At 35.9% G+C, this 22,650-nt stretch overlaps 2 protein-coding genes across 2 annotated transcripts; one reads left to right on the top strand and one right to left on the bottom strand.

Annotated features, from left to right (window-relative positions):
* The first annotated feature begins 852 nt into the window (after positions 1-852).
* Positions 853-8,247, top strand: LOC110911338 (serine/threonine-protein kinase RIO1). Its single transcript, XM_022155948.2, has 12 exons — positions 853-1,271; positions 2,781-2,909; positions 3,837-3,929; positions 4,059-4,138; positions 4,312-4,425; positions 4,504-4,577; positions 4,705-4,781; positions 5,175-5,258; positions 5,352-5,444; positions 6,577-6,684; positions 6,770-6,844; positions 7,454-8,247. The coding sequence occupies exons 1-12, from the start codon at positions 963-965 to the stop codon at positions 7,901-7,903; spliced, it is 1,686 nt and encodes a 561-aa protein (XP_022011640.1). The 5' UTR covers positions 853-962; the 3' UTR covers positions 7,904-8,247.
* A 2,889-nt stretch (positions 8,248-11,136) lies between these two features.
* On the bottom strand, positions 11,137-12,597 carry LOC110911329 (pelargonidin 3-O-(6-caffeoylglucoside) 5-O-(6-O-malonylglucoside) 4'''-malonyltransferase). The gene has a single exon (XM_022155936.2). It carries the CDS (start codon positions 12,540-12,542, stop codon positions 11,292-11,294), a length of 1,251 nt encoding a protein of 416 aa, XP_022011628.1. The 5' UTR covers positions 12,543-12,597; the 3' UTR covers positions 11,137-11,291.
* Positions 12,598-22,650: the final 10,053 nt, after the last annotated feature.

Raw genomic sequence — 22,650 nt, 5'->3', positions numbered from 1 at the left:
CCCTAATTCACCTCCTTCTCCATCTTCATCAAACCGTTGTTTTGCAAGCTCACACAACTGCTTATACAACACCTTCCTATTCACTCCACATCCCAAACCTCTGAACTCCAACTCAACACACGGAACCTCATCAAAACAACTTTTCTGATCTATCATCGTCAAATCATGTGAATTTGTATTAAAAAACTTACTCTCACACGAATTACCGTTAGAATTTGAACGTTTGAGATCAAATCCCCAAACTGAAGCGAGTTCATGAACGATAGGGCAACCGGTGACGTCATCAACCGGAAAACGGTTGTGAAATGAGGAAACCGATGCGTCACCGTGGAAATCGTGATCGCAGGCGGAGCAGAGAAGGAGATTATCGATGGAGCAGGAGACGGTGGCGGCGTCAGAGCCTTTGTTTTGTGATTGTGAAACTTTTCAACATATGGATCTACAGGGAGGCCGCTAGGGTTTCATTAGTGAATGGAGAATAGGGAACTTGTATTGGATCCAAACACATAAATGCGGATCTTTAAACCCTAGATGAATTTTGAAAGATGACTCTGGATTTGAGAGAGAGAGGTTGAAATTATGGTTTGAAATTTGAAAATGGAGCCAAAACTATATTTGAGAGAAAGAGGGATTGAATTTGAATTTTGAAAATGGCTCTAAAACCATCAGTATTATTTATGTATTATTATTAAATAAATGAAATGATTTTTTTTTAAAACAAAGTGGAATTTATGACATCAGCAGATCTTACGTGGCATACCTGATATTAGGTTAGCATTTGATATCATCAGCCCAGTAAAAAGTGAGCCCAACCCAATAACCCGCGACAACTAATTTGTTCATAACCGATCAAACCGAAACCAATATCTAAAACCCTAACCCTAACCCTAACCCTAACGACGAGCTCATCAGAGGTTTATCACATTCAATCGAATACTCAACCTAATCAGAATCATTCAACGATGTCAATTGCTAACGAAACACCTGCAATTGAGCAAGCAACGAACGAAAACGAAGATCCAGAGCCATTAGAAGACGAAACAGACGACGATGAAGAGCTTTCATGGTCATCGGATTCCGAAATCGGAGAAGCGTTGGATTATTTGGACTTGAAGGATGATGCCGGAGCAGTTGACGGAGCTCTGGTGCTAAACGCACGCCGGCCGAATGCTCACGGAGGAGTACACTCCCGTCCTAATGCGTCGGCTCTGCAACCGCTTTCGAATCGGAACCAGAAGTTTACTAATCATATTAGGGCTTCTCCATTGGAGGTATATTCATTTCTGTAATTTGATTTATTGATTGGATGCTGTTAATGATATATAACCGTAGTCATTATGCTTGAAGTTATGCTATAGTCTTGAACAATATGAAGTAGAGTTATTATTATTAAGCTACGTCAAATATAACAAAAAGAACTAGAGTTATTGTTTGTACCAGATATCACCAATGATCATGGTTGTAAAAATCGCTAGGCGGCTAGTGAATAATCGGATATGAATTTTATGTGTAGTTTTTCAAACTTATATATATACACACACAAAATAATTTAAAATGTTATGTATAATATCATAGTTATTAAAGCTCTGGGAGCACTCAAGGCGCATAGGCCTCGCCTGGGGCCTAGGTGCAAGGAGCAAAAAAACGAGGGCCTAATAAAAGAAAAGCGCACGATGAATTTTTTTTTTAAAGCATTTTGTGTATTAGAAAATTAATACTATTCTTCAAATAAAATAAATGAAAGCTATTATATAACATTTGATATCATCTTTTTAGTACCAAAAGTTTAAAATATTAGTGTATTAGTGTAAAAAATAGGTTCCGTTCGATAAAAGTAGAAATTTAGCTGGAATCTTGCCAGAATTTAGAGAATTTGGCCGAAACTTCCTAGAATATAGGAATCTCACCGGAATCTGCGACTGAACCATTTATGGAGAATTAAAGCGCAATTTCCTTGACTTAAGGTGCAATGGCCTCGCCTAGAAAATGGGTCTAGGCGCAAGAGGCGATAGCTTTTAACAACTATACAACAACAACCATACCCAGTAAATCCCACAAATAGCAAAGCTACTTATAGGGTCTGGGGAGGGTGGGATGTAGACAGACCTTGCCTCTATCCATAGGGATAGAGAGGCTCCTTCCAGAGAGACCCTCGGCTCGAAAACGAATAGCATACCAACACACCAAGTCAAAGAATATAGAAATAAGAAGTCACCTATACCAAGAAAGTGATCAGAGTGACAATATGATGTAAATCATGTATAATAGCATACAACATCATTTGGGCATAAACACAAGAAGGCAATCACCGGAAAAGTCCCTTAAAGAATAAGAAAAACCTACGTCCCTAAAACACACCTAAGACCTTACTGCAATATCCTCTATAAATCCTTAACCCTAATCCTACACCTCCACGAAGTCCTATCTTGGACCATGTCCTCAGAAAGATGCAACCTTTTAACAACTATGTATAATATATATACAAAGTTTTCAATTTTTATATATAAATTTTCAAAATTTTAAATATGAAGTTTCAAACTTATTAATAGGGTTGGATTAATAAGTTTAATTTTCAAAATACTTTAAAGAATTTGACTGATTTTTAGTGTTTTGCCCGAATTTTGACTGCCTTTGATTGATTACTGCCCGACTAAGTGAAATTTAATCAGCAAACTACCGATTACCGATTAATCACCGATCTTGATTTTTACAACATTGTTTGTGATGATGCTAGGGTTTTCATAATCTGATAATTGATTTGGACATTATGTTGTACACAGGAGTGGGAAGGAAGGTGGAACCGTGGCATGTCAAACTCGGTCACCACTGCTATCCGTGAGAGTGTGCGAGGGATGGCTATTGGTAAGACCAAAACTACTGAAAAAGCTGATAGAGCAACCGTTGAACAAGTGAGTAACATCAATTATCTATCTTGAACGTTTGATTAGAATCACTAAGATATCCTTATATGTGAATGTTGTTAAACGAAATGCTTGTTCACTATAGCCTATAGGCCATATCACAGATGACTTGTGATGATGAACTACTACTGTGTTACATTGAATGCCATCATATTGTGACATAAGTTTTTATACTTTTTATGTCGTTGACTTTTTTATATTTTAGTTTGTTGTGCTTATCATATACGTCAATGGCCCTGTTGGTTCTGTTTTACGACTATGTTTTATTGCTTCTAGTCAACCCATAGTTATTAAAGGCACTAGGCGCACTCAAGGCGCATAGGCCTCGCCTGGGGCCTAGGCGCAAAGCGCAAAAAAAGCGAGGGCCTGAGAAAAATAAAGCGCATAATGAAAAATTTTAAAAACTATATTATAGTATTAGAAAAAGAATACTATTCTTCAAATAAAATAAACAAAGTCTATTATGTAACACTTTATATCATCTAATTAGTACCAAAATATTAGTGTATTAGTGTAGAAAATTAGTTTTCCTTGATTAAAAGTAGAAATTTGGCTAGAATCTTGTCGGAATTTAGCCGGAAACTCTCCGGAATCTAGGAATCTTGCCGGAATGTGCGCCTGAACCATAACCTAGAGAGTTAAAGCGCAATTTTCTCGACTTAAAGCGCAACTGCCTCGCCTCGCCTGAAAAATGGGCCTAGTCGCAAGAGGCGATGGCTTTTAACAACTATGAGTCAACCTGCTCTTTATTCATGTTTCTAGGGAAAGTTAATGCATGGTGGTCACCGCTGCTATAGACATATCATCTTTGCATTATAATAATTTTCGGCAACTTGGTTGTATTTTGTCTTACATGGATGCATATGGTTTATTGGTTTTTCAATAAATTTTTAAAATTGTGTTACTATGTTTCAGGCAATCGACCCTAGAACTCGCATGGTTCTGTTCAAAATGTTGAATCGTGGTGTTTTTCACGATATAAATGGCTGCATTTCAACCGGGAAGGAGGTATGTGCTGCCTTTCAAGTTTCAACTTATAAATATTAGATTTGGAAGAGAATGTTTATTGACTTTAGATTAGAATGAATTTTACTGTGATTTGTTTTCTCACACCTTCAACTTATATCTGTCAAACAGGCAAATGTATATCATGCTACGAAATCTGATGGCCAGGAACTGGCAATCAAAGTGTACAAAACTTCTGTTCTTGTCTTCAAGTATGTTCCGTATACCAAACCATGTACCTTCATTAAATTATGTGTAAATTACAATGACATACATGTGTTACACGTATGTTTTCCCACTTCTATCGTTAATCTGATATTCAAAGCAGCGACACAGTATTCGATGATATGGCTCTATGTTCATGTTTTTTTTTTGACAACTATAGGGATAGAGATCGCTATGTACAAGGTGATTACAGGTTCAGACACGGATATTGTAAGCACAACCCGAGGAAAATGGTGAAGACATGGGCCGAAAAGGAAATGAGGAATCTTATGCGGTAACATAATTTTCCTTTTCTTGGTGAATCTGTATAAGAATATAACTACATATGTTTCTAACGAGTATTTGACTGCAGCCTGAAAGCAGCTGGAATTCGTTGCCCAACTCCACTTCTTTTAAGGCTCCATGTTTTGGTTATGGAGTTCATAGGTAAATGGTTATATTTACCGTTTTACTGATATGTTGATGGTATACTATATTACTATCATATGATCACTAAGAATTATCATCTGAGGATTTATCTTGTTATTAATATTTATACATTTTTAATTTTCAGGGACCACTGGATGGGCTGCACCTCGACTCAAAGATGCCGCACTTTCTCTAGACAAGTTACGAGAGGGTTACGTTGAGGTAGATCCTATGCAGTTAATATCGGTGATATATCGGTTATATCGGTCATATCGGTCATATCGGTTCCTTAGTAAAATATCAGTCAAAATATCGGTACCGATAGTCCGATATTATCGGCGTTATTGACCGATATAACCGATATATCACCGATATTTGACCGATATAACCGATATATCACTGATATATCACTGAATTATTGGTGTTAAATTGCTATATATATAAATTCTGCATTATATTAAAATTACCGATATCTCACCGAGATTACCTATATTTCAAATATCGGTCCTTGACCAATATCCGATATTTTACCGCATTAACTGCATAGGGTAGATCAAAACTCAGGATGGTTACGTAATTTAACATTCTTACAACTATTTATGTGTCTCTATGTAGATGATAACTTCAATGCGGGTACTATATCAAAAATGCAAGCTAGTACATGGAGACCTTAGTGAGTATAACATACTCTACCACGAGGCAAGTTTTCTTACATTTTATTTATTTCTTATTTATTCATGTTCAAACCACCTTCATGTGATAATTAAATACATTTGTATTTCTTTTCTGCAGGGTCACTTGTACATCATCGATGTATCTCAATCAGTTGATCTTGATCATCCTCATGCGCTTGATTTTTTGAGAGAGGATTGTGTTCACGTATCCGTAAGTTCCTTATATTAAAACCTTCTTTAATCTGTAGTCCATAGAGGTGTCGAGTGCGGACTTTAACCAGTGGCCCATAAGATTAAGCTTCACGAAATTTTCACAACTTCAAGAAGTCAACACGCCTAGGTTTCAATCCTTGCCAACATAATTTAATATGCAAAATCTTCATGAGTTGATTTTTATATTTATATGGTGTTTAAACTTTGAACCGTTCACTAGTTTCATGCAATTAGTTTTTTCACATGGTATACAAAACATGACAACAGGGCCGCAACATAGTGCCCCCCCCCTCCCCGAACTTTTCGCTCAGTAGTGGAGAGTATGTAGTTTTCGTATAGAAATTTTTGGGTATATACGTTTTCAAACCCCCGGTTTCCAAGAATTTTTTGGGTATATACGTTTTCGACCCCCGGTCGGAAATCTCAAGCTTCACCTAATGAAAAAGACTAACATTTGAGTAGGATAGTTCTCCTGATTTGATATCTTCATCTTGCAACGATCAAAATAATCTCTGTTACAATCTTAACCTTGAAAACCTTGTTTTAAAGCCTAAAGCATCCTAAATTGTTTTATGCAAAAACTAAATTAACATTGTAATAATACAGGTTCTTTTAGAAATGCCATTTTCGTTCCTGATGTTTGGCCGAAAGGTTTGTTTTTTCTGCATCTGGATCCAAAAGGTTTGAAATATTTTGCCATTTTCATTCGGCTCGTTAACTCCATCCTTTTTTCTCCATTAAGTCAGGTATATCTGTCTTTTTTTGTTAACTTTAAGGGCAATTCGGTCTTTTTCAGGGGTATTTGATCTTTTTACATAAAGTGAAAAAGACTTAACTGCCCTTAAAGTTAACAAAAAAGACGGAAATACCTCTGACTTAACGGAGAAAATTGCATGGAGTTAACGAGCCAGATGAAAATGGCAAAATTCCAAACCTTTGATGAAAGTCGCAAAACTGGCCAAACCTCATAGACGAAAATGGCATTCTACTCTTTAAAAATGGACAATTGTTTTGAGTTCCTAAACTAAAAAAATGACTCGTTAGACCCGTTTTCCAGACTCTACCCGCCTATTCTGCCACATCTAGTAATTCAGTAGGCACTAATCATATAACTTTGTTGTGGAATGTAGGATTTCTTCAAGAAACATGGGGTGGCGGTTATGACTATCCGTGAGTTATTTGACTTCATTGTTGACCCGTCAATCGGTGATGAATCTGTTGACAGTTATTTGGAGGAGGTATGTTATGGTTATCATGATTTATTAATTATTTATATTGAAGGAATTATATTTACATTATTTGATCAAATTAAAAAACTTTTAGGCTCAAAAAAAAGTTACGGCTCGGGGACACGAGATTTCTGCCGAGGATGAAATTGCAGATGCCGTTTTCGTCCAGGTGTGCATGAGAATCAAAAACTTCTAGTTTCAAAGGGTCCCATTTTCTGATTCTTTATAGAAGTAAACTAGAATTACGACCCGCCGCAATTGCGGCGGGGATTCTTTAGTTATAACTAAGTCGATTTAGGACCCACACGTTATGTTGAACCTGTGAAACGGGAAAAACAACAGGCGATGTAAAAACGTTCACTCACACACGCACGTTGCGTGGTGTTAACTCACAAAGTTTAGAACGAAACGTAAAAACGGTACACCACGCACGCACATTGCGATGTGTTAACCCACAAAATTTAGAACGAAGCATAAAGCGAAAAATTTGCGAAAAATGAAAACTATAAAAGACTAAAGTTGAAAGTAAAAAAAAAATTGTGAGGATAGATAGTAAAAGATAAAAAGTTTTGGGTGAAAAGTAAAGAAAACAAATAGTTTTGGGTTAAAAGTAATTTAGAAAATACCTTTGGGTGAAAAGTGAAAATATCAAAAAATTTTTGAAAAACACCCAAAGCATTGGGTACAAGACATAGATGCACAAAAAGGTTGCTAATTTATAGTTTTTTTAATTTTAATTTAATTTTAATTTAATATTGTTTTGTTTCGCTTTATGTAGTCATATATCCCGAAGACACTGGATAATGTGAAAAACGCTGAGGCGGATGTAATACGCTTAACAAGCGGACAAGACACGGGAGATATGTATTATCAAACGATTACAGGACTCAAACACGCGCGTCAAATTAAAGAACAACAACATCAAGAAACAAATCTTTCAGAACATTCCCTTGATGATCCGACACAACATGCTAATTCACATGATCAAGAATCACCAACCGTTGAAGATAACGACTCAGATGATTCTGAAGATGATGATGATGACGACGATGATGATGATGAATCTTTTTCTGATAATGAGAAACCGACACCTTTAGATAAGAAAGCAGCAAGAAAAGAGAACAAGAAGAAAGTAAAAGAAGAGAAGAGAGAAGCCCGGAAGACTAAAGTGCCCAAAGCGGTTAAGAAGAAAAAGAAGAAGCTGGCCAAAGCTAAGAAAACTCGGTAAAAAAAAGTATCGGTTCGACAGTTTTATAGTAAGATTCTTGTATACCGTAGATAATTTTGTATCTTGTTGAGTTTTCTTAGCCTTCGCGTCTCTATTTATACTGTATGCGTGAACAATCCCGATTATCTCTTTAAGTTTTTAATTCGTTTTATTTAACCTAACCTTTCTTTTGGTTATGTTGGCTCTATACGCTATTGGTGGGATTTACTGCTATAGAATACCGACGGGATTATATCAAGTAACTTTATGATTTCAACCTCGACATGTATATATGATTTGATTAGCCACGTATTACGCTTCAAATATGGGTGAAATAAAGTTGGTCTCTAACTTGATGGCTCTTGTATCCTTTGTGGTGAAGGGTGTTCGTGAATGTGTGAAAGTTAATGCGACAAACTAAACAGAGTGATGCGCTTCCAAAGTCTGAATTTCGGTATGGTATACAGTCCCAAACGCTGATCTTAATTTGATGCATCGAATTTGCTTATTCTGAAGTCAAATGGTGTCATGAGCATATGCCTTCTAGGTCTCTAACCAAGAAATGAAACCTCGTAGTTAGTCGGTAGGTTGTTCTGCAGATGTTGTCACCTAATACGATATCAATGTATCAATCTATCATAATACAAAGAACTGTCTGAAATTCGATAAACTCCGTTTTACTAACTTGTAATCTTTACAGTGCCTCACTTGCAATTGTGTGTAGACTCTTGTCTTTTAATCTTTGATTTTGATTAAAGTGCTTGAACTTGTACTAGTCATGAGTACGAAAGATTATGTTTGGTATAACACAACATTAGTTCCTTTGAAGAATAGATAAGTCTTCAACTAATCACAATGTTAGCAAGACTTAATGATATGGTAATAAGATCAGTAGAACTTAGTACTGGACTACACTGATCCTTCAAAATAATGTCGTCACAAATGATATATGAAAAAGAAGTTCCATGCTCACTCTATGTGTTACCCTTTAAACTTTAAGATCAAGTCTTGATAAATGATGTTACAATTGTACAACTTGTTGAAGTAGATACTTTTTTTTTAATATTAAATTTTGTATTAAAACAGTTAAAAGTGACGTGGTGATGAGGTGTTCTAAGAGCATAAAAAACGATTCGTCCGTTGCTCAAGTCTGTAGAGTGGACCACCCCCACCGGACTTCCCTTGTTGGGAGGCGTTTGACCCATGCGGTCCGGTTTGCTTGAGCGGGCCATCTTGGTTTGACAAGGTGGGGACCACCCACTCACAAACATTTTTTTTTTGTTTTTTCGTGTAAAAAGTGGGGTGTGATGTGAAGTTTGGAATGGTTATTTGTTGCGGGAAAAAGTGAGGTTTGGAATGATGTGGCACGCTGACTAGACTGTTTGGAGTATGGACTTTGACCACCGTTGTAGGTGCTCTAATAGTTGATACATAATATTGAGAGTGATTCACGGTGGTAATAGACTGATAAATAGTATTCCATAACGCGTAGCAATAAGGACGACAAAAAAGTATGGTATTGAAACGCCGAGAAATGCAAATATACATGTATTAAGAAAATTTATGTCAAAATGTTGATAAAAATAAGCATGTAGTGGCATGTCGATTCTGGACAAAGTTTATTCGGATACGAAGATAAAACTAATTATAAAAAATAATATAATTTAAAACTGTTGATTTATTATAAAAATTAAAATAGTTTAGTATTTTAATGACGCTTAGTGGCTAAACTTCTTGTATCCATTTGGTTTAGATGAACCTTGATGTATATGTTTAATTTTTAAAGTTTATTTTAGTGGTGTGTCCTTACATTTGAATTTTTAAATAGTTTTATGTTTTATTGAAGATAAGTTAACCATGGGATTTGAATTTCTGTGTATATGTTCACCACATGTGGTCTTTGCATACATTCGGTGTTTGTACTTCTTTATACAAGTGCGGTTATTATACTAGAGATGGTGGGTAGAGTTTCAACTCTCAAGCTCAGGGTTGGCTCAAGGGGGAGTGAAATAAAGCAAGAGCTTTAGGCCTCCATTTTCCTAGGGTCTCAAGTTCTAAGAAAATATATTATATTTTGGTAATTTTGGCTTTGAAATTGTTAACATTGAGGTTTATGATCGATAATTATTTGTACACAAAGATGATATATGAATAATAGATTCATAGCAATTTTTTTCCTTTACAAAAAGGGCCCTAATTTTGCTATCCGCTTTGGGCCTAGAAAAAATTAAAAATTTTTGAGCCGGCCCTGCCTGGGGGATAGTTATGCGTATACAAAGATGATATATGAATAATAGATTCATAGCAATTTTTTTCATTTACAAAAAGGGCCCCAATTTTGCTATCCGCTTTGGGTCTAGAAAAAATTAAAAATTTTTGAGCCGGCCCTGCTCAAACTAACTATTCCAAATTTTCAATGTCACGTAGATTATATACATCGCGGAATCGGTTTGGCCGGTAACTTTGATTGGTAATTTATCTCTTGCATGGCAGTGCTACCGAGCTTATACATTTAAATATTAGTTTCGGGGTACATTTAATATAACAAGAAGATTTTACACTTGAAGTATAGATTTCTTTAAAATGTTTTTAATTCCATGTTATGTGATGCCTTACATTCCGTTCTTGCAATTAACTTCATGGGAGATGTGCGTCCAATGTGGTCTCTCCATTCTATGCGAATGCATGTAGAGTTTAGGGATAGTTCGACCAATGTAGCCATTCTCATATCACCGTTGGATGTGATATTTACCTCACAAATACATATTGGTAAGTCCCATGTTTTTGCAAAAAAAAAAAAAAAAAATAAAAAAAAAAATCAAAATTATTAAATATGTCTTTAAGTCAATGGATATGTGTTGCAATGCAAATTCTAAATTGGATTATCATAATAATAGATTTATGAGTTAACTGTTATTTTACTTCCTGTGGTTTGGGCCATTTTGCCAGTTTAGTTCAAAGGTTTGAAACGTTGTCATATTAGTCCAAATAGTTTTAAACGTTGCCATTTTAGTCCACTGAGTTAACTCCATCTCTTTATTCTGTTAACTAAAAGGGCATTTCGGTCATATAAAATGCTTGAATTACCCTTCTAGCTAATATAAAAAATGGACGGAGTTAACCCAGTGGACTAAAATGGCAATGCTTGAAGCTATTTGGACTAAAATGACAACGTTTCAAACCTTTGGACTAAACTGGTAAAATGACCAAAACCACAGAGACTCAAATGACATCTAGTTCTATATTCTAGTTTGTAGTATAATCCAACGTCATGTATGCTTGATATTAACCTAGAAAACATAAAACTTACAAATACACAACATATAACAACAGACTCCAAGCAAGAGCTTGACACGATGATCATAAATATGCAAAATAAACAGATTTTAAGCACCAAAAACATTGCCATCTAGACTAGATGATCTAGTGCCTCTTCAAAATAGGGGACATCTTTAACTTCTAGAAAGACAAATGCTTCCACTCCATTACCTTCCTTATCGTCGATCAAATACGCTGAATTTTTCACAGGCATAGTCCCGGGAACCACCCAAACCGGCTCTCCAAAACCAAAGTCAACTTCATAAAAAGGGAACTTACACCAACTAGTTATTGGAATCGCTTTCGTTGATTCAGGAATGTGGGTCATACCTAAGAAAGAATTCAAAACCATCATTTGCCCTTGTTCGCTATCATGGTGTACGTTTGAGTAGTCATTCACTGCTTTCGTGACACATTCGTTTAAAAGATTCGCTAGTTCTATAGTTGTTTCAAGAATCGTAGGTTTCGTAGCACAAATCCCCCAAATATTTCCACAAGCATGTTTGGATATTGAAGAAGCCATTTTTTCCCTTAGATTTATTGGCTGGAAGAGCATAGACTCTCTTGGATGACCATGTGTTGCGCGATCCACACCAATGAGACCCTTCCAAATGATCGCGGATACTAACTGCGCCTTTGACAAGTGTACGCTTGTTTTGACCTTTTCTTTCATGCTAGATATTGCACTTTCACTAAATGATAATTTCTTTCTTGTATATTTGTCTAACACATGATCGTCGGTAGTAAGAGGTAGTTGCATGGGATGGAAACCACGAGCAGGAAACAACGAGGATGAGATGAAACCAGGCGTCGTGAATTTGGTCCAATTTTCTTCGCGGTTCATGGCAGCCCATTTGTTTAGGAATGTGCATAGTGTCGACGCATCAACAACCGAATGTGTAGCACTTACACCAAGTGCTACCCCTCCACACTCAAAGGTGGTCAATTGAATTGTAAGAACAACTTCTTGAGGTTTTGTTTCTAATGGAATAAATTCCTCAAGAAACAAAATAGTCACCTCAGGACCAAGAATATTTTCAAGTTTGACATTAACATTGGCTTGTATGAACTCAACACCTTCGTCGTTACAGTCAACATACTCACTTTCTTCAACATATCTACCCGCGAGAGGGTAAAATTGTGTCAAGGTTTTTGCTAGGGAATTTTCTAGTTGGGTAACAAACTTCGGATCGTGATGGAGATTTTTGCTAAAGAAAAGGACGATATTTACATTCACAAACGGAGCGAGTTCATCGGTGAAGCCTTTCTTGTAGTGTTTAAGGTTTGAAGGAGTTGGAACCAATGGTTTTATGAATTTGCTTGGTTGTTTTTGAAACTTCATTGCGTTTAATTTTTTGTATTGATAAGTTGATCAAGAAGAAAAGTGATAATGTGCTTTCACCCAAACCCCAACGGCAGTTTATAAATAATGTAAGAATTCATCTTATTTATCGTTTTTTTAATGAAATGCAACTAGTGATACATACTAAAAAAACCCATGTTTACATACTTTATTATATATGTATCCATCATTAGTTTGGCTCGATCGGCGACTTATTTGTATTAGTGTAATCTAGTCATATAAGGCATGCTTTTGGATAATGATTGTTTAATAAAATGAAGTTATGTGTGATTTTATAAGACTACCCGTAGTGAGGTTTTTTGGCGTTTAAAAAAAAAAGCCCAAACACGCCATGTAACCGCCGTGGCATTTTTTTTTCTTGAAAAAATTTTGCTTTTTTAAACGCCTTCACGTGTTTCTTTGGCCAATAGCATTTTTTGATGGTTTTTTATATTTTTTATTTAATTATATTAGAATATCTAATCATTGCAAGATTTAAGGCCCCAATACACCACTTTTAACATAATGCCCCATAATACCCACATGCTGACTGGACTGTCACATGACGCAAAATACCCAAGGGTCTTCTCTCTCCCACTACACATGGTCTTATGGTATTAGTGTTCTACTTATATAAAGCATGCTCGCCTTTTTGTATTTTTTTAACTTTCACTTTCACCCCTTATATTATGTCTTTAACCCATTTAATTTCTAATCTGTTTTTTTTTTCAGATAATTTTCGTTCGTTAACTTTTAAAAAACAATTAAATATGTGGTTGTGTTTAATTTTTGTTTATGGACCATTTGGTATAAAATTTATTGGTAACAGAATTGTATTCGAAATAGAGCATATCTTTGATATCGTAGGCTATAGTGATTGCCGATAAGTCTTACTAAAACCAGTACCGGTATTCTTTTTTGATGGTTCTTGATCGACATAAAGTATTAGTCGATATCCTTTTGGGTATATCACAACTTTATTTTCTGAGTTCTCTTTAGTTGTTATACTGAGTGTCAGCATCGTACAATTACCATAATGAACCGAACCAATACCGACAAAATGTTTGCCGCGTAGCGCGGCGAGAATCCCACTAATATATATATATATATATATATATATATATATATATATATATATATATATATATATAGGATTAGGTTCAAACGTGAACAATTTCTCCAGCGTGAACTGCGTGAACTAATCTGGGCCCTTGATTTTTATGATCTTGAGATTTTAAGTGAATGGCATGATGGTAATTATTTGGTTATTTGTTACTATTTAATTAAGAGAATAAGGGTATATGTGTAATTTCCATATCATCTTGATTGCATAAATCCCACAAAAATCTCTCTACATTTATGTTTCAAAATCCCACAAAAAATCTCTCTCTCACATATAAAAATCCTTTTAAAACCTCAAACCCTATCTTCCTCATATCTTCAAACACGCACACAAGCAGACACCCACTTTTCATCTCGTTCATCTTTCTGCTTTCCCTCTTGATTACACCTCCGGCAACTAGAGTTACTCCGGCGACACCTCCGGTCGTCGCACACCCAAACAATCTTAACACCTCTTCCCTCTTATCCACTATACCCACCCCCCGTAACCCCTTTATCTCGTGGTTCCCTGCCGGAGATCGGCTCCCGGCAGGGCTTATCCGACAATATACCCCCGACACCCTCTTATGTTCGTCTATCCCTCGTACCAGAACACACACCCACTTAACCTACTTGATCTAGAGAGAGAATCTGAGAAGGAAGGGAGCCACCTTGTGTGGCGACGGAACCGGAGAAACGACAGATAGAGAGAGCTGAAGCAACGCCACTGCTATGGCGGTGGTGGTGGTACTTTTATTCTTCTTCGACGAGATTTTCCGGTAAACACTCCTCCACTCTTCTTTACTTCAGATCGACAAAGTGTTGGTTTTTTTGTTTCTTTCATTTGTTTTTCCGGTGATTAAGGACGTTGAGGGTTCCGTTGATGATGACGATGATGGTTGCAGACGGCGGCAGCAGAAGAGATCAACCACCAGTGATGTCAGCGGTGGCGAATCTGAACAGATATACCGGCGACGCTGAACAGATCCATCGTCGATTACAGGTATACCGGCTCAATCTGAATGGGTGTTTATTTTGAAGATTTAAGTGAATTAGGGTTTAACATAATTTTGAGTTAGTTGATATTTCAATTTAATATATTGTTGAGTTAATAAAGTTAACTGTTGCTGATGAGATCGTCGGTTCGATTCGGACTGGTGATATCGGTCTGTTTCATGTCGGCTAGGTTCTGATTTGCTACCGGTTTTAACGACTTAACCTGTCAATTGCACACGGTTGACACCCCTGTTTCCAGACACACCCTTGATGCGCTACAGTTATCGTCCTCAAAATTACTCAGACACTAATATCAACTTTCATTTGTTGCAGGGTTGTAATGATTTCAGTTTCTTTTCAAGTCGAAACATTAAGGTTGCAATGCCTGTTGGGAACTATACTACATCGAGCATGAAATTCAGGTACTAGTCTATTTCTAACCAGAACTACAGTTTTGATGTGTTATTTGAATGGACTATAACTATACACCGTCATTATTAGATGTGTCATTAGTTTTTTCACTGCTTTAAGGCGATGTACACATGTGTATTCTGATTTTGCTTGTTTTTAAGGCGATGTACACATGTGTATTCTGATTTTGCTTGTTTTTGAGGCGCTGTACACATGTGTATTCTAATTTTTGCTCTGGTTTTAAGGTGTTGTACACATGTGTATTCTGATTTTGCTCTGTTTTTAAGGCTCTGTACACATGTGTATTCTGGTTTTTCTATGTTTTTAATGCGATGTACACATGTGTATAGCGTCTGTTTTTGTGATACTCATATTTTTTTATGTATTGAATGTGTAAAGTTGTTGATGTACACTTGTGAATTATGCAAAGTACTAATTGCTGAGTTTTTTGTGTTATTATAGGAGACGTCGTAAACGAGGAAAGTGGAGATGGAAGGTCGATAAGGATGATTCACGTATGAGGTCGATAAGGATGATTCACGTATGTTTGTTTGCTTGGTCGATAAGGATGATTCAGCATACAACGCGGTGAATAGTTGTAAAAGACTATATCTTTTTTATTTTTCCGATTATGTTGCGTTTATTGTTTTCACGAAACTGGAACTTGTAATTGTATGGTTTTTTTTGGTTTGGCAAACATTATAGAAATTGTTATTTGCTTAATATAAAATAGGTTTACAAGTTTTGTTTATATGTATGTATTATGTAGCTAATTACACATATGTGCCATGCTGAGTACACATGTGTACTGTTCAATTCATATCAAAGTACACATGTGTATACCGTTGAGATATGAAGGTTACGTGAATCTTAAAAATCATAATCCGAATTCTGGTGGTGAAATCTAAAAATAAAAATGAAATAAAAGATAATGTGGATAATGAATTTAAAATAGGAAAGACGTAACTTAATTCAATTATTAAAATAATGATTTAAATCTAATTTTTTAAATAATTACAATCATACCCTTAACAACTAAAAAGGAAATCAATGGTCCAGATCAGTTCACGCAGTTCACGCATGGAATTTGGTTCACGCTGGAACCCTACCCTATATATATATATATATATATATATATATATATATATATATAGAAACGAGATCGGGAGAAAACACTCAAAAGTGTGAGAACGGTGAGAACGCTTCCTGGCCCAACACGTGTCACGCCACTTAGAAAAGGGCGGAGGGGCTTTTTTATCCTTTTATCTTCTGCTTTTCCAGTTCCGCTTTTCCTAATTTTGTTTTAATTTTTGGTTTTTAAGATTTTTGGCGTTAACAAAATTCAATAATTAATGGCGTTTTAATGGTTTCATTGTATCAACATTTTGGCTTTTATGGCGTTTTATTTGAATGGCGTTTTTCAAGGGGTTTTAAACAAGATGGCTCATTGTTCTATTATTTTTATAAACATTTTGGCGTTTGAGTTATCTTGGCGTTTTACAATTGTTGGATTATATTTCAGCCACAGTAAAAAAAATACAAAAAATAAATTAAAAATCCTAATCGGATCTCTCTTCACAATATTCACTGTCATCAGTCTCTGATCTGTTCTTTAATAGTACAAGAACTGACACCAAAATATGGCGTTTTATGTAAAACTTAACAAACCCATCGGTTTGATTATTTTGCCTGCTCGTCTGTTGTAGTGGCTTTTTTTGTGGATGTTTGGGGACATAGATCTGTGACGTGTGGGTGGGTGTTTCGCTTTTTTCTTCATGTTGATCTTCATCTTTATCATCCCACTCTTTAGTGTCATTGATCTCTTCTACTCATCCAAGCCTTCTTCAAGAACAAAAAATACAAAATGCCATATGACTGACATTAGTATCTTTTTCTTGAATTTTTGTCCATCTCATGCAGCAAAATCTTACTGAGTTACTTGCCTCCCTAACAATTCATTCAGTGAAACTTGACGAATAACAATACTGAATATCCAACAAAAGCATATTAGCCATCTTTGATTTTTTGGCGTTTTACAGTGAGTGGTATTTTAGTAGTATTGGCGTTTGTTTTTCTTTTTTGGTTTGATAAAATAGAAGTTGCTGAGATGTATCATTTTATAGGATCTCTTTTTGGCGCGTAAGTTAGGCGGTGCATTATTATAATAAAGTATTCGTCTTTTCAGTTACTGTTTGTAATTATTGTTTTTTTGACAAGCTTTATCTCTGAAGTCTGTAACACGTCTCATCTTTAAAGTTTGACGTTTTAGATTCTAATATAATAAATTTTCCCTATCTTCAGTTTTTCTGATTTGAAGTTACTGTTTCTAGTTACTGTTTCTAGTTACATTTTCAAGTTTGTTTTTTATTTTTTATTTTTTATTTTTTATTTTTTTGTGGTTTTTTATAAAACTTTTTCAAATTAATTTTAGAGTTAATTGCCCGGATGGTCCCTGTGGTTTCACGTTTTTTCACGTTTAGTCCCCACCTTTTGAAAATAGCAGATATGCTCCCTATGATATGTTATTTTGTTACTCGGATAGTCCCCGGAGTAGATGTCAGTTAGTTTGGAAATAGCAGGTATGCTCCCTATGGTTTGTCATTTTGTTACTCGGATAGTCCCCGGAGTAAATGTCAGGGGACTATCCGAGTAACAAAATGACAAACCATAGGGAGCATACCTGCTATTTCCAAAAGGTGGGGACTAAACGTGAAAAAACATAAAACCACAGGGACCATCCGGGCAATTAACTCTTAATTTTATTATAGTTTGGGAGTTTTTGGGGGCGTTTTAACTGGATGATATCGTTTAAACAAGCATTTTGGCTGTTTTGGCGTTTTTATTATATATGGCGTTTTATTATACAACAATCAACTGAAAGGAAAATAATAATAAAAAAAAGAATACATAAAAAAAAGTTTTGTTATAATACTTGTCCAAAGTCATTTTATGATGGTTCGATAAACGCCAAAGGTGTAAGACATTTGCCTTTTTTGGCGTTTTTATTAGATATGGCGTTGTTTATTAAATAACAATCAACTGAAAAAGAAAATTAAACAAAATAAATATTGATCTTCAGATCTTCACAATCATCAGTCTCTTTCTTCTTTTGAAGCATCTTCACTGGCTGTTTCGACTTTCGTATGAAATCAGCCTGTTTTTCTATTATTTTTGTCCATCTCATGCAGCAAAAATGTTATTGATTTTACATCCTTTCAGCCAAAATGTTATCTTTTTTGGCGTTTTACCGATAAAAAGAACGCCACAAAATAAACTATTTTTAAAACTGTAAATTTGAGCATGCTAAAGTCAACAACGTGTTGCTGTATGATGTTGGATAACATTGTTAATCCTCAGTTAAGAAATATAACTGACAATGTTGTCTACACCATACAACTAAACTTTACTGGCAGCAATATATTTGATGTTTGGGGTTTCTGGCGTTTATCAGTCGAATGGTATATATTAAATTTAGCGTTGGGGTTTTTGCTTGTGTTTTTTAATTGAAGGTCTTAGTTGTTGTATATATAGGATTTTTTTGGCGGTTTTTTAGGCGGGATTTTACTATAATTAAGTTTGGCGTTTTATATCTAATAGCGTTTTTAGCCCAATGCTGGGTGATTTTTGTTTTGGCATTTTATTTTCATAAGATGGCGTTTTGTTTGGAGTAGTCAAAAGACGCTTTTACCCTTAATGAAGCGCGTCCACGTAATAAAATTGATGTTATTTACGAAAATACCACCGCGCCAATCTAGTCCATAGATTGTTTTGATCGGACGATCGATAAGCGTTCTCACCGTCCTCACACTTTTGAGCGTTTTCTCTAAATCCCGACCATATATATATATATATATATATAAACGGGATCAGGAGAAAACGGTCAAAAGTGTGAGAACGCTTCCTCGTCTAACACGTGTCCCGCGGCATAGAGAAGGGCGGAGGGGTTTTTTTGTCTTTTCATTCTTCTTTTATTTTCCCAACGCGGTATAATATTTTATGGCGTCTAAGTATTTTTTTTTGGCGTTAATTGTATTTTTTTAAACTTTTTGGCGTTGAATTAATTATGTTTGTGTCACATATATAATTTTTTGCCGTTATAGAGTTTTTTGGTTATTTTTTTTTGGCGTTTATGGCGTTTTGTATAATAATTCACTACGAGTATCTAATATTTGCATAAGATTACAATAAGACCAATTTTTTTTGGCCTTTAGTGAATTTTTTGGCGTTTAATACCCTTTACAAGGTGTTTTGCCAGCAGCTGTTCTCCCAGTATTCATACTTCTAGCGTTTTGGTGTTTGTAGTTTTTGGCGTTTTATATAATAATGCATTTTATTTATAGAGAATTAGATAACAAATCAACATATAATTTGATATCAAAACAATATAAAATGAAAACAAAACTAATAAAAATGGTAATCTAATTTCTCTTCCGAATCTTCACTGTCATCAGCCTCTATCTTCTTGAATTTGTTTTGGCGTTTTGAAACTTTTTTGAATACTTTAGCTAGATGCCAACTTTCCTACATAAACCCCGTCATTTTTCAGAAGAAGCTGCTTAGTGGCATCATGTTTTTTGGTGTGATAGTCTTGTTTGGTGGCATGTCATTGAAGATCAACTCTTGCTTGATGCTATTTGTAATAATGGAGTCCAAAATAGCATTTTATACTTTGGTTGAACCCTTTCTTCCATGCCTATAATCATCAAGAACAAAGCTTGCATGATGGCATATCACTGTCATCAGTGTCTTTTTCTTGAATATTTGTCCATCTCATCCAGCAAAATATTATTGAGTTAACCCCCTCAGAAAAATGATCCATTTCAGTGAAAGCTTTGACATCTGTGGCGTTTTAAAGGGAGTGGTTTCTAGAGGATATGGCGTTTTTGTGTTTTTTTTGGGTGTGATTAATTTCATTGTGTATAGACCCCTCTCTTATAGGAGTTTTTTGGCGCGTAGTTTAGGCGGGACTTTTTATTGTAATAAATGATAGTAATAAAGTAACTGTCTTTTTCAGTTACTGTTTTTTGTGTTTACTGTGTTAATCAGCTTTTATCAGTTTTATAGGTTATAGACGTCTCATCTTCTAAGTTTGGCGTTTCTTTTTAAATGGCCTTATGCAGACCAATATGACAAAAAACAATAATGGAGTAAATAAAATATTAAGGAGGAAAAATATTTTTTGTTATTTTTGGCGTTTTGTTAGGGTTAACCATTTTTAGTATTATTTTGGCGTTTTGCTATTAAAGATAGAAATATATCATTTAATTATCTTAAAAAAAGAAGATTACATAGTAGAAGGAAAAAGAGAAAAAAAAAATTAAAATCCTTCGTCAGAAGGTACTTTATCTGAATAGTATCCATCACTTGTGTCATCTTCTTCCTCCTCGGAGTCTTCATCTTGATCTTCATCCATGTCATCTGATGTGTGTAAAATACAACATATAAATCACATCAATTAAGGCATAAAACTAACCCTTTTTAAGTACTAATGTTGGAAAAAGAGTGTTTTTGTCTTTCTTTTGTATTTTCAGGATGAAATGAGCTCAAATTCACAAAAGAAGCAAAAAGACAACTAATTCTAGCATAAATACAAGAAAAGGAATAAAAGTAGACTGCCCGGACCCTCAACGGCATCCTCCAAGGCAAAGAAGAGAAAACAGAAGTCTGAACACGCCCCGTGCTCAGCCAGCACGGGGCCGTGCCCAAGAAGCAGCATAAAAGACAAACTTATAGAAGCTTCCATTGCCCACCACGGGGCCGTGTCCAGCGGGCACGGGGGCGTGGTGAAAGTACAACAGGCGTATTAATTGTAATTGCGAATTACAATTAATGAGGAAGAGAGTGTCAGACGGGCACGGGGGCGTGTCCAGCGGACACGGGGCCGTGCCCAGCCTTCTGTTCAGCCTATAAATAGGAGTGTTTGGTTTCATTCCATCTCATCCCTTGGCACACCACCTCTCTCACACTTCATCCACCACCCACCACCACCATAACACCATCATCCACCACCATCATCCATTGTCCATCGTAGAGTGTGTGAGTCGTCTCGGGATCCAAGATTGATCGTAAGAGTTCTTGACAATCAAGGCCATGTTTGCCTAAGTCTCTTACATCACTTGGTGAAGACAAGTGTTTAGTATAATACTCTTTATTTTTAATCTTTTGCACTTTTTATTTGGTTTTGTATTAATGACTTTAATAACTAGTTGCTTATGTTGAAGGTGATCTTTCCTTATCGTTTGTCCGTGGTGTCTTGGCATTATTTTACTGTCTATATAAAATAAAAGATTTTCACCATTCATATCTCCACGGTCTATATGGAGGTATGTTGGCTACCTGGTCGGGGGTTAAGGGAACGGTTTGGTAAGGGTCTTGCCCTTGTTCAGCGTTTAGAGGTCCTGCAAGGGACCTGGGTCAAATTTAGTAGGATCTCCTTCAATGCCCATAGGTATTGGATGGCGGGGATCCAAACTCTTTGACCCCCTCATAAGTTAACTACTATTAATACTATAACCCGGCTATTTAGGACTGTATCCCTGCTGACTCAGACTACTTAGCCGAGGGTAACGTCACCGCCGAAAGCGGGGCCTACCACAATTTGCATTAATAACTTAATTCATTATCTTTCAATAATCCGACCCTTTAGGATTGTATCCTTGCTGACTCAAACTACTGGGTTGAGGGTAACGTCGCCTTCAAAAGAGGGGCCTACTACAATAACTAAGATAATCTCTTAAACAAGTGCAAAAGTGCGAAAATAATCAAAGGTTATACTAATACACGTGTTGGATCCAAGTGATTCATCTTGTCTATCTGTTTTTATTTTATTTTATTTTTCAGCATTTAGTTAGTTTTTATTTTCTTAGTTAAAAACATTTTTCTCAGTTTTTGATTTGATTAGACGTTGAGGATAAACCGGTATTAAAAGCTCTTGTGTCCTTGGACGACCTCGGTATCTTACCAACACTATACTACGTCCACGATGGGTGCACTTGCCCATATGTGTGTTTAGTGTTAGTAAATATCGTGTTTTATAAATTTAAAACTTGGCTAAAAGTGTAAAAGGGGCTTAAATATACATCAAAAAAATATAACACACTTCACGCACATCAAGTTTTTGGCGCCGCTGCCGGGGACACAAGGAGTTTAAGAAAGCTTAAAATCGACGGCCTAATCAGTTTTTCAAAACCTTTTCAAAACGCGCGCACATTTTTCTGTATTTTAGTTTAGTTTGCATTTACAGTAACCTGAACACGGGGCCGTGCTCGCTGAACACGCCCCCGTGCTGCATATTTTTAGTTAGATACCCAGATATAGAGTCTGAACACGGGGCCGTGCTCACTGAACACACCCCCGTGCTCAACGTGACCAGTAACTTTAATTAAAACGCCCAGATACAGACCCTGAACACGGGGCCGTGTTCACCAGACACGGGGCCGTGTCCAGCTTCTGTTTCCGTCTTTATTTTTTTGTTTTCTGGTCCCGAGACTCAGTTGTAGTCTGTTGAGTGATTCTTATGGATCAATACTCAGGAGGTTACAACTACACCTATGATGAGGATGATTATAGGGGTAATTATTGCACTAATTGTCGTAACACA

This window comes from Helianthus annuus, chromosome 2, assembly GCF_002127325.2.
Source record: "Helianthus annuus cultivar XRQ/B chromosome 2, HanXRQr2.0-SUNRISE, whole genome shotgun sequence".
Taxonomy (NCBI): Eukaryota; Viridiplantae; Streptophyta; class Magnoliopsida; order Asterales; family Asteraceae; genus Helianthus; species Helianthus annuus.
This window is presented reverse-complemented; position numbering and strand designations above follow the sequence as displayed.

Bases quoted from the DNA above. Each gene is read 5' to 3' on its own strand.
- LOC110911338 (XM_022155948.2), top strand. From the start codon at position 963: ATGTCAATTGCTAACGAAACACCTGCAATTGAGCAAGCAACGAACGAA. The intron at 2,910-3,836 runs GTGAGTAACATC...ACTATGTTTCAG, and splicing joins ATAGAGCAACCGTTGAACAA to GCAATCGACCCTAGAACTCG. The intron at 4,426-4,503 runs GTAACATAATTT...ATTTGACTGCAG, and splicing joins GAAATGAGGAATCTTATGCG to CCTGAAAGCAGCTGGAATTC.
- LOC110911329 (XM_022155936.2), bottom strand. From the start codon at position 12,542: ATGAAGTTTCAAAAACAACCAAGCAAATTCATAAAACCATTGGTTCCA.